Raw genomic sequence first — 12,532 nt, forward strand, 5'->3', positions numbered from 1 at the left:
ACAACTCGGCCGCATTAGGCTCAAGTGTCTGCAGAACCTCCGTCAAACCCTCTTCAAGGCATTTCAGGAAATCTGGCAGCCAACATGCCAAGCTGGCCACCTCAGATGAGAGTAGAAGGTAGCCTAGGGAGGCACCATCCATGGGGGAGCCTCTCGGCCAGGGAGAGAGAGCTACTTTGGTCTAGTGGGGAAGGCACCAAGCTAAAAAGCGGGAGATCGCGAATTCAAGTCCCACCTTAGGCACGAAAGCCAGCTGGGCGACCTTAGGCCAGTCACTCTCTCTCAGCCCAACCCACCTCACAGGGTTGTTGTTGTAGGATAAAAAGGGAGGAGGAAAGTGCATTGGATATGTCTGCCCCCTTGACTTATTTGTAAAATAATAATAAGGTGTGATGAAACAAACAGGGCACTGCTACCACCAGAGTTGGCCCGTCTTGTACGTTCAAGAGAAGCCCCCAGGGTTCTTCCAGCCCAGCGGCTAAACCCACCCCCCACCCATGAAAAGAGAAGAGTCACCCCAGTGAGCCCCTCACCCACCTCTTCCTTCATGCCTGTTTCCAAGAGCATCATCACACAGGCCTCAATGGGGACGGCGATTTCTCGGCCGCTACGCTTGAGGTGCTCCTCCAGGGGAGTCCCGAAAGCTGGTTTTTCAGTCCACTTGTCTAGTTAGAGAAGTAGAATTAAAAGTCAGCCAGACAGCTAGGAAACCACCATTGTGTGTGGAGGGGTGGGGTGGGGTGGGGTGAGAGAGAGAGAGAGAGAGAGAGAAAGAGAGAGAGAGAGAGAGAGAGAGAGAGAGAGAGAGAGAGAGAGAGAGAGATCGATCTGCAGTACCAGGGATCATTAGGTATCCTACCAGAAGATCTGAACCATTTGATTGCAGAGCCCGGGGAGAACCAGAAGCCAAGCCTGCTCCTTGGGAGTGATCAACCTAGGAGGCCCCATACACAGGCCGAGGGGGCTGGACTGGCCGGGGCTCCCAGCTCACCAAGGGTTGACTGGGCTTTTCCAACAGAACTGCTTGGGTGAGGCCCAGAATGCCGCCGCCACCACCACGCTTAGGAAGCAAAATCGAACCCAAAGAGATTTTTGCACTTCTTCAGAAACATCATTCACACACCCAGGTAACCCAGTTGCTAGAAAACATGGGATTTGGGACCAAGAAGTAAAACGAGAGGGATGTTGGTTGCAACAAGGATTGAGGCAGGCTGCCAATTATCAGGTATTTTAAGCAGGTAATTGAACCTTCTCGCCAGGGTTCTCAGTTTTTGAGGTCTTTGTGGCAAGGGATGCTAAAAGCAGTTTGGGTTGCCACAGGAGTGAGAGCAGGTCGCTAAGCCAGGAAGATCCACCCCTTGTTGAATTACGTGGCCGGGGGTGAGCTGTTCTTAAAAGGAAAGGTGGTTTCTCGGTGATCAGAATTTCCTCCCAGGAAAAGAGCTGGTGACAATTCTGTCCAATCGGGAACAGCAATAGGACTTAGACTTCAGATATGGCTCCGTAGTGCTTTGCAACAATCTTTGAGTGGTTTACAGTGTCAGCATTTGACTCCCATATGGGTCCTCATGTTACCGACCTTGGAAGGCTGAGTCAACTTTGAGCCACTCAGGATCAAACTCTTCAAAAGATTAACAGAGTTGGGAGGGACCTTGTAGGTCATCTAGTCCAACCCGCTGCCCAAGCAGATCCTACACCATTTCTGACAGAGGACTCCTGGCAGTGGGCAGAGTTTTCCTACATTCTAACCACTGCGCCACCAGGGCTCCTAGAAAGCGGTTCAACATCTTTTTCCATTGCAATATTGTAATACCACTGTTGGCAATCCAGCCACCTCCAATTATGGATGACCTCAACTTTGCTGGTCTCTCCCAAGGCTCTGAAGCCCAGGTCTTGTTCTGAGGCTCTGGGTCAGGGGTGTCTGCCTCTGTGTGTGTGTGTGTTTGCAAGTGTGCATGCATGTGCCCACCTGTTTGAACTACTTTTGACTGGAGCTGCTGAATGGGTACAGGTATGTAGGTCCAGGTGTGTCTGGGCCTTTTCCTGTGTAAGATTAAGAGTATCTTGGTGACATTTCGGTGAGGTCTCACTCTCCATCCTCAGGCTGGTGCTTTCAGCTTCGTGCCAGTGCTTCGTGCCAGCCTGAGGATGGCGAGTGGGACCTTGCCGAAACGTCGCCAGGATACTCTTAATCTTACATGGGAAAAGACCCAAACACACCTAGACCTACACACATATATATATATTATATATATATATTTGTTTTCGTAGATTTTCACGGGTACAGGTATGTAGGTCTAGGTGTGTTCGGGTGTTTGAATCTTACACGGGAAAAGACCCGAACACACCTAGACCTACATATACATACATACATACATACATACATACACACATACATACTTGTTTTCTGAACCCGAATAACCAAAGATACACACACACACACACACACACACACACACATTTTAATTGCATAGTTTACCCTGAGCTTCATACTGATTGGGCAGGTATACGCAGAGCGAGTAAATAAATAAATATCCTTTCTCAATTCAACAATCTGGAGGGCGACGTGAGTTTTGCCAAATGGCCCACAGAAATAATTTCAATTCTCTCCAATCTACTAAGTACAATTTAACACCATTTCAATTCTCTTCTCAATCAAAAGGTTAAGACAGAGGCGCCTGAGCAGATTGTTAGTTATTCAGGAAGAAATTAGAAAGGAGAAGTCTGAAAGCTCTCCGAAACAGAGGATGCTTCCCCAAAGCTCTTTTGTCTTCAACCCCCATTGCAGACACAACGGTGAGTACTTGATGGCCCACTCCAAAGCAGAGCTGGAAGGAGCCACAGAGGCCGCCTGGCGCCATGCAGCACCGAATGAAATCTCTCCAATAGGCTGGGATGGAACCGATTGGATGACTTGAGAGAAACTCGACCCTGAAGTAGCGCTTTCTGCAAGGCTGGGCCTGTATCACAACCTTCTGCATTGGGGCACAGCACGCCCCAAAATCTGGTGCTCTTGTAATGTTGCTGAACTACAAAGGCCAGCAGCCCCAACCATGAGGTCAGAAGGTGGGAGTTGCTGCTTGGCAGGATCAAAAGGACCGCGAAGTCCATCCCTGGAGGTCAGAATCTGCCACTGTCTAGACTAACTTCCTTCCCTCCTTAGCTGCTTCTCATAATGAATTTATGAAACCTACAGCTTTCATCAGTGGCTTGTAAAGGAGTGTTTTGTTTTTTAAGATTTAAAAGATTTCATGTCGTTTCGGGGCTAATTAGCCACAACCATAACTAATTTGCCTTGAGAAACGAAATACTAGGTATTTTACTTGAATTTTATGTGATTTCATATTTGTTGCCATTTTTCTTGTAAGCTGCCGTTAGTATATTTTTCAAGTTGCTTCTCGGAGTGAGATGGGTGGCATGTAAATTTAAACAAACAAACAAACAAAGCAGATAGCAAAACAATTCAGCCTTCTTAGGACAATGCAGCTCAGCTAACCAGCTGTTTACAGGGATACTTGTGGAATTCCTCCATTGTTGAAAGGCCTTTTCAAAGTCAAACAGCCCCTCCTCCTCCTCTTCCCTGCAGGTTCTGCTAAATTGTCATGGAATTTGGTCTTTGGGGGGTTTCAATGGCGCCTCCTTCCAGCAGCCATGTGTGAGAAGGCTATTTTGCATGTGCAGTCATGCGCAATCTTTAAGGGCAGGGCTCTGCACAAAAAGTTTTGCAAGCAGGAGGCTACGATCCAACATCTCTGGGAAGAGATGCTGATCAGAGCAGACTTCGCCAAGAACTTCACGTTTTCCCAAATAAGGTGACTGAGGAAAAGCACCGGGTACCGGGAGAGACACGGTGACTCCACAACTGGCCAAGGAGTGAGCTGTCATGCCTCACCTGTCCAAGGAATGGTACTGCTCTGGAGGACCTTCAGACCCGAGCTCCTAGGGATTGGTTAGTGGATTAAGAGGGAACTGGGAGGGTTTCAGGGAGGCAACTGCAAAAGGGAAAGGATAATCTGGGAAGATTAAGTACCATTAAGAACACTCCCATGTTTTTCATTCAAGAAGGACAGCATGCGGAAAGGGGGCGAAGTAAACTGGGAGGGAGAGGAGGAGGAAGAGTGCAGAGATGGCACAGGCAAAGCAGGAGGCAGAGCATCGAGTTACTTTACCTTGATGGGCCTGGATTTCGGGGAGCACCTTTTCTAAGACTGCTAATGCTTTTCTATGGTAATCTGCTTGGGCTTCTAATAACTGAGAACAAAACCCATATTTTAAAACAAAAGTTAGCACCAAATGAACAGAATAGCACACAGACAGAAGGATTAAGCAGGTAAAATGTATGTCGCAGAACAAGGTGTGCTACCTGGGGAGCAGTTACTCACCGAGACAAAGTGTCTTGCATAGTCGCCTTCTTTGGAAATGAAGTTATACATATCTGCGGCAAGTTGGTCCTGGAGATTTGGGGAAGGGGTGTACCAAAAAGAAGAGGCAAGTTAGCAACACAAGACACCGCCTCAGATGAAACAAACAAAAGGTTAAAAAGTTATGATATTTATGTAGTTACTTACCAAGCTAAATTATATTAAAGTAACAAAAATATCTTTACAATCCCCAAGGCATGTCACCCCAAAAGTTTGGAAATTAAAATTTGGCACGTCTTACCGCTTGCCTCACCCAGCAGCCTCTGGGATAGGCATGGAAATCTGGCTGAGTAAATTTAAACAGGCAAATCGGGTCTCCAGGATAATGAAGTTAGGACATGAAAAGGGAGTCAAACCCCACAACCTATTGGATCCTTTGTATTATTCGTGAAAATGACCACATCGTGCGTAAGGATGAGCATAAGGTCCAGGAATCAATGACCTTACCTAAACTTCCCTTTCAGAAAAAAAACAAATTCCGTATCTTGCATTATTGCCTCATGTGCCTATTTTAAATATATACAATCAAAGTCCATTACCTCCAATACAATAAATACTGTAAAACTGATTCGGTATTGGCTTAAAACTTTCTACCATTTTTACTTGATCCAAATAATTTGTGCAAGAAGTATAAACAAAGCTACACACTATACTTTATTAAAAATCAGATAAAAGTAAGCATGCAGTGATGCTTAAATGCTGGTGAATTTTCTTTCAATATTTCTGTAATATAAAACAGGAATGTTGGTGGGCTTCCTTGCACAAACTGCCTGTTTCTATAAGATTATGGTCGATACCTTGCCTTGGCCATTCCAAAACATTGGCTTTCTTCTGCTTTAACAATTCTCTGATCATACCCAATTGGGTATTTTGGATCATTGTCATGTTGCATGGTCCACTTTCTCTTGAGCTTCAAATTACAGTTCTCTGACGTTTTCCTCTAGCGTTTGGTGATACAATTCAGACTTATAATTTGGTCAATGATGAAAGTCGTCCTGGTCCAGACGCAGAAAGCAGAACCAAACCACAATGCTGCCACTATCGCATTTTACAGTTGAGATAAGGCTCTTATCTTGGAATGTGGAGATTTGCCATTCAACAACTAAATGTGTATTTTGGGTCTCAACCCTCTACAGAGCAGTCTTCCAATAGCCTTCTAGGTCATCCACACGGCCTTCTGCAAACTGTAGATGAGCAGCAATATCCTTTGGGAGGGGCACGGCTTCCTCTTTGCAACCTTGACACCCCCACCCCACCCACCCACCCCGTTGTTTAGCATCCTCCTGATGGTGGTGTCATAAACACTGACAGTCACCAGTTCAAGAGAGGCCTTTGGTTCCTTATAAAGTCACCCTGGGTTTGAGATCTTCTGGAGTATTACCATCTTGCTCTTGGTGTGATCTTGGTTGGTTGACCATTCCTGGGGAAGGTATCGAATTGCCTCTATTTATACATAATCTGCCCAACAATGGATTGGTGGAGTTCAAATTCGTTGGAAATAATTTTGTAACTTTTTTCCAGCCTGGTGAGCATCAACAACTGTTTTTCAAAAGGTCCTCAGAAACCTCCTTTGTTCAAGCCATGTGTCAGCCCTTTCCAGGTAAGCCAGGCAGGAAACACAACCAGATGGGCTAATTCTACTTTACTGTAAAGCTATAATTAACAGAATCTTGCCAATCTGAAAGTACAACTCTCCTACCATCTCTTTTCATAGCCCAATCCTTTCTCTTTCCCTTTCTCTGACTGTTAAGCCACTTGCCCCTCCCTTTCTTGTCTGATCATTCTCTGGGCAGCAACTCTTCCCCTCATCCCTCAAGGTCATTCTCACATTCCATTACACCATGACACACTTCCACACAGTCATGTTGTAAAGATCAGACTTCGATAGTGAATATCCAGAACTCTCACATTCACACCTCATTATTATCCTATTGACTGAAAGTCCTGACTCCAACTTCCTCTTCAAATAAACTGGTAATCCTAGAGAGGTTCGCATACTTTTGCCAAACACAAATACATACTTTTGAATCATTTTCCTCAAGAAATGAATGAACAGGTGAACATTTTTAACTCATTTATCTGGGTTCTCTTTACCTAGTTTTAGGACTTGTGTGGACGACAGACCATGTTCTAGGTCATTATTTATGCAGAAATATTGAAAATTCAAAATGGTTCATATTTGTATCTTTGTTGCTAGCCACTGTATTTTTTCTTCATCTGGACAAATGGCTTGTCTACCCTCCGTTTCATGGAGAAATACATTGGGGACTTTAATGGTAATGTGTTGCATCAAACTCAAGAACTCTGGCTTTGTTCGATAGAGTAGATTGGCTACTCTTGATCACTGCTGTGGGTGTAGTTTCCAATTTCAAGGCTGTTTGGCTCTTTTATAATCCATGGACAGCTTGGTTGTCACTGTAAGATTCTTACCCCTCCCTGGATTCCAATTATCAAAGCAATGTTTGCAGCTGCTTAGATTCCAAAAGGAATCGTTGGTATCAAGAGGGGACATTTGCCAAGCAATTCACATTTGGCAGACTTGGAGCCATTCAGTTGCCTTCACAGATCCATCCGTCGCCTGACTTGTCTCTTTTGGGGAGAGACATGTAAAAACTGAGCGGATGACCAAAGTCACTCTTAACTGAGGGCGAGTCCAATTCTGGGAGAACTATATAAAAAAGCAACTCTGAAGGAAGTTAAGAGGGGAATGGAGCATTCAATTCCAGCAATTCAAATAAACTTTGGACAGCAAACCTAAGTAGGCAGAAGGACTAATGGGGGTGTTTTTGTTTATTTATATTTCATTCTTTCTGGACAGCCCATCTCCCTTCAAGGGGTGGGGTGGGGGCTCTGGGCGGTATAACTCAGCTTGATTGAAAAGCAGCTTCCAACTAGTTCTTTACATACATGCATATGTACATGTTTTATTTGTAGTTTTCCTTTAACAACCTTACTTATGTTGTGTAGAGTGTAGAGGGTCAATATACTTTTTCACATGATGCTAACGATAATAATACAAATAAATATTCATAATCTTTGTCTTCCAACCTTGATATGCACTTCATACTAGTTCTAAAACAGGGTTTCTCAGCAACTTTAAGATGCTTGGACTTCAGCTCTCAGAATGCTTTAAGATTCATTATTCTTAGAATAAATAGTTTATTAATTCTTTAAGATGTGTGTGGACTTTTAGGAATCCCAAGTCTTAAAATGGCTAAGATTAAGGAACACCATTCTAGAGACTGTGTTCAGGAGACCAAGAACAGTCATCTTCACTTTGACATGAGTTTCCTAGGAAACCAGAGCTGGTGTTAGTAAGGCAAGGAGCCTCTTCCTCTGACCTGAATGAAATTCACCTGTTAGGCTGCTGTGAAAGGCATAAAGGACCTCAGTAAATTAGCTCCAGATGAAAAATCCTGTTGGTGACATTTCTCCTGAAAACCAAGGGCATGACCTTCTGTCCTGGGTGTTTTTACTAGGGAGTCCCAAAGGTAACTGGACTTTCTTGGTGTTTTTTTTTTCTCCCTTTGACAATGTTTCCAAGAAGCTTCTTCATTTCTAAGTTTCAGTTGCTTTGAAATGTTTTCAAGGGAAAAAAAACCTCTCAAGATAGTCCAGTTGCTTTTTGGAAAAAGCACCTTTGGGACAACCATGACCTGGATGATTAAGAATCACCATTTTATTAGGCAGGGAAATGTAAAACTTCTCCAAGCACCCATCAACTCTCCATCAGAGATTGGAGCAAGAATTCACTTAACACACCTTGCATTGCTCTACTTTATTTCCAGCTTCATCCATCTCCTCCTTGAGGGAATCTATCTTAGATGGGAGCCCTTGGAAGTTAGTAGCTGAGGTCTTGTGGGCCTGGTTCCACCTGTATAAAAGAAAGCAAGCATCCTGAAAAAATTCCAGGGGGGGGGAAACACTTATGAAGGATCAATGGTCTTCCTAACCACCATGCCCAAATCCTGTTCTTCTATAGTGAATCTTTGTTCTCCGTGCAGAGCAGTATCTTTTGCAGAACAGGATATTCAGATGAAACTAATTATGAAGAGGCAAGCAGGAAATGAAGAAATAGTGTCCATGAGCTGAATATATCCTCAAGACAGAACTTATGGGGAAGATGTCTGGTGTGTAACTCCAACTAAGTAAACATGCCATGCCAATTGCATGCCAGATAGATATGGGACCTAGAAAGCCACACTACTGTTGACGTACATGGGCTTCTATTCGAAGCATGACAACATTACTGAAAGTAGAGGATCCGTTCTATCGCACTCTGGCACCGAGATGGTATGGCTGATGGGTGAGGGCTTGTGGGGACTGGAATTCAGTTGGGAGCCCATAGGTTCTTCTCCACTTGGCTACCTGAGCAGAAAGCTACCTACTGAGGTGTTTGGGGATTGCCATGTGTGTGCGCATATTGAGTCGGGTGTCTTGGTGTTATGTGAATTTCATTGTATGTATACTGTGTATGTATGTACAACGACGCTAAAGAATTCAATTCAATTCTGTCTTCTGTGCCAGATTACTACGTTATGGGAGAGTTGATGCTGTCCTAGTGAACAACATTGGTTATATTTGTGTAAAATCCATCCCACTGGCACACCTTCTTTTACTCATTCCACAAGCATGCCGATAGATACTTCAACTTTGGGTGGGAGCTGATAATCTCCGGGGCAGCTGAGCTAAGTGAGGGGAGATGGCAGACTTTCTCCCCTTCCAAGGTACTGAGTGGATGACAAACTCTGGAAGGCTGGAGGTCAACTATAGTACTGATAAAGGAGAATATCTGTAGCTCACGGTTGAAATGAGGGGTCCTTGGTTTCTCTGGGCTTGGCTGCTTTCTTGCAGATGTTTCATTACCCAAATTAGGTGCACTGATGATGTTACCCAGTTTGGGTAATGAAACATCTGCAAGAAAACAGCCAAGCTCAGAGAGCATCAAGGACCCCTCGGATCAACTCTGGAGCAGAGGTGCTTGCAAGGAAGGGGACCGATACTTCCTGAGCACAAAAAGGAACAGGAGGGTTGTACTTTACCGAGCTCTTGCAGAATCCCAGTCTAGGACTAGCTTAGCAAGCTGCTTCCTCTGTTTCTGAATATTGGGGATTTCCATCTGCAAGCAGAGACAACAGGAAACCAACATTTGACACTAATTATACAACCATTAATATTTATCCAAACCCCACTGAACGTTGCTGCTTTCATTTCATTTTCATGTCTTCCTGATAAGAAAGCGGGTCAGGATCAATGGTGACAGCTGCAGCCACTTACCTCGCTGAGTTGATTCAGTGGTTCCAAAACATCTTTTTCAACCTGCATCTCGTAGTGAGAGAGTTCCATTGCAAGTTTGTTCTCCGCTTCTCCACAAGTCTCCAGCATTTTCCTACAAGCGAAGAAAACCATTGTTGGCTTCATTTGGTTTGCTCAAAGGAGTGGAAGGAGCCATTTCCCCCGGGGCCAAATAAAGCACATCAACGTGTTACAATTCTCCAGCCGCTTCTCAAGAAGCTCAGGAAGGTGTTAATAATGGATGGGAGGGAGAGCCTTCCTTCTCAGAGGTGCCTGTGGAAAAAGGCAACTCCAAGAGAGGGTTGAAGGAGCCATCCAGACGCTGTGCTAACCAAGCTTCTCTCTCCGGCGGGAATCATCCCAAGGGGTACAAAAGATGCAGCCGTTTCTGACCCTCTGGGTTTCAAAAGTGTGCAGAATACAGGTAGTTCTCGACTTACAACAGTTCATTTGGTGACTGAAGTTATAGTCTGAAAAAAGTGATTTATGATGATTTCTTTACACTTATCGCTGTTGTAGCATCCCCATGGCCACACGATCCAATTAAGATGCTTGGCAACTGGCTCATATTTATAACGACTGCCGTGTCCCGGGGTCACGTGATCCCCTTTTGTGACCTTCCGACAAGCAGAGTCAATGGGGGAGCCAGATTCATTTAACAACCGGGTTACTAACTTAACAGCTGCAGAGATAGATTCACTTAACAACTGTGGCAAGAAAGGTTATAAAGTGGGGCAAAACTCACTTAACAACTGTCTTGCTTAGCAAAAGAAATTCTGGGCTCAATTGCGGTTGTAAGTTGAGGACTACCTGTATAGGGACAAGAGAAAATTGGGCTGCTGTTTAGCAAAGAGAAAGACCTCAGGGTTGTTCACTTTCGTTTCGTTTCCTTTATTGTCATTGCACCTCGCACAATGAAATCAAACATCACGGCCATGAAAATAAATGCAAACACACATCCTTCACACTCCACATATTGAACCACCCCCGGGACACTGCACCAACACTGCACTATATAGCAGAATTCAACAGAGCTCCTGCCCTGGGATAGAAGCTGTTTTTCAGCCTATTTGTCCTTGTTTTTATTATTCTGTACCGTCTGCCAGATGGTAATAGTTAAAAAAAAAAAGGATTCCCAGGATGAGATGGATCTTTGAGGATGTTTTGAACTTTCTTAAGGCAGTGAGAGCTCTAAAGCTCTTCCAAAGAGGGGAGAGGGCAACCTAGGATCCTCTGGGCAATGATGCTAACCCTCTGGAGGGCTTTCCTATCTGCCCCGGTGCAATTGGCAAACCATACAGAGGTGCAGTAAGTTAAGATGCTCACTATGGTGCGGGGGTAGAAGGTCACCAGCAGTTTTTCATTCGGTTTTTGTTTCCTGAGAAGCCTCAGATAGTATAGTCTCTGCTGGGCCCTTTTGACCAGGGCTGCAATGTGAGCCCCCCAGGTCAGGTCCCCTTTTAGGGTAACACCCAGAAACTTAAAACTGGCCTCTTGCTCCGCTCGGTCTCCATTGATAAGCAAGGGCTGGGAGGTCTGATCTGTTCCTTCTAGAGTCCAGTACAAGCTCTCTTTGGTCTTATTGGTGTTGAGGGCCAAGTTATTGTCTCCACACCACGAAAGCAACTGGTCCAACTCCTCTTGGTAGGCAGACTCATCCCCCCGGAGATAAGTCCCACCACTGTTGTATCATCTGCAAATTTAGTAATAGTATTACTAGCGTGAGTGGGAATGCAGTCGTGCTCTTATGACTGCTGAGCTGCTTTTCCGGCTGGGCTGAACCTCCATGACACAAATTACAATGGAAAACATTAAAACAATAAATATAAAAGCAACTGCCAATAAGAGGAGGAGGAAAACCATGTAAAATAACCAGCAACTTTACAACAACTTCACTCTCACACAAACAGAACGGGTTTTATTAACAGCGGGCCCACAATGTGAGTCAAGGACCGCCAGTCCAATTTCTTGAGGAAAGGTCCACTTGTAAGGCAGCCCCCGCCCCCCTTTTTCATCCAGAGTCTTTGCTGGCGGGGCACCTAAAGGGCCTCAGAGGACATTCTAAAGTAAAGGGGTGACCATATGAAAGAAGGCCTGGTGGCATTTCAGATTTTTATTTATTTATTTAAAAGGAGAGGCACCTTGTTGTCCTCGGGACACGCAATGCTTAGAGCCACTTGCCGTTTCGCTAAACCCCACGTGGAAACAGCTTCTTCCTCAAAGAATCCATGACGATAAGATGGATTCCTCAGCAATTTGTAATTTTTAAAGCAGCGGAGAGCTTACATCGCCGAAAGGGGAAAAGCGAGCCTGGCGCTCAGAGAAGGCACGATCGCAATTTGCGAAGAGGCCGAGGAGGATGGGCAGATCCGGGAAGGAGGTTCAGCTCTTACCCCAGTAGCGTTTCCTCGCTGAGCTGCTGGGCTCCTTCCTGCATGTTCTGAGCGAAAGTCGTGAGAGGAAGCTTCTTCTGCAAAGGAAAAGAAAGGCAGAGCCTAACAAGGTTAACTCTTCCAAACCTCCTAACAGTCAGGATGAAACGTGGCACTTGCCAGCTCATGTGCACCATCTGAGGGAGAAATCAGGGGACAAACGCAGGAAGGAAAGCTCAGGTCTGATGGTTGGACAGAGACTCTGAGAAACGTCCGCCTGAGAAAGGCAGGGAGGTCAGACAACGTGGGGCATGAAAAGTACACGCTATGCAGTCTCTGTTAAGGTATTAGGATTTAAGAACTGACCAGCAGTGATTAGCTGCACAGTGCTGTGATGCTGATGTAAGTCTGGCTGATGTAACAAGACTGATTCAGCAGAGTACG

General features: G+C 45.0%; 1 protein-coding gene across 6 annotated transcripts in view; it reads right to left on the reverse strand.

The window, feature by feature from the left end:
• Window positions 1–12,532, reverse strand: part of ARHGAP17 (Rho GTPase activating protein 17) — a 69,783-nt gene that overhangs the window by 17,341 nt on the left and 39,910 nt on the right. For all 6 annotated transcript variants that reach the window (XM_026704006.2, XM_087912579.1, XM_026704003.2 and 3 more), the window contains exons 4-10: window positions 12,110–12,186; window positions 9,699–9,810; window positions 9,464–9,540; window positions 8,184–8,295; window positions 4,383–4,451; window positions 4,170–4,251; window positions 538–665 (exon numbers count right to left, since the gene is read on the reverse strand). In XM_026704006.2, the coding sequence (XP_026559791.1) occupies window positions 538–665; window positions 4,170–4,251; window positions 4,383–4,451; window positions 8,184–8,295; window positions 9,464–9,540; window positions 9,699–9,810; window positions 12,110–12,186 (657 nt within the window). The remainder of the gene's footprint in view (window positions 1–537; window positions 666–4,169; window positions 4,252–4,382; window positions 4,452–8,183; window positions 8,296–9,463; window positions 9,541–9,698; window positions 9,811–12,109; window positions 12,187–12,532) is intronic.

Source organism: Pseudonaja textilis, chromosome 14 (genome assembly GCF_049901715.1).
Source record: "Pseudonaja textilis isolate UNSWEBS1 chromosome 14, rPseTex1.2, whole genome shotgun sequence".
NCBI lineage: Eukaryota > Metazoa > Chordata > Lepidosauria > Squamata > Elapidae > Pseudonaja > Pseudonaja textilis.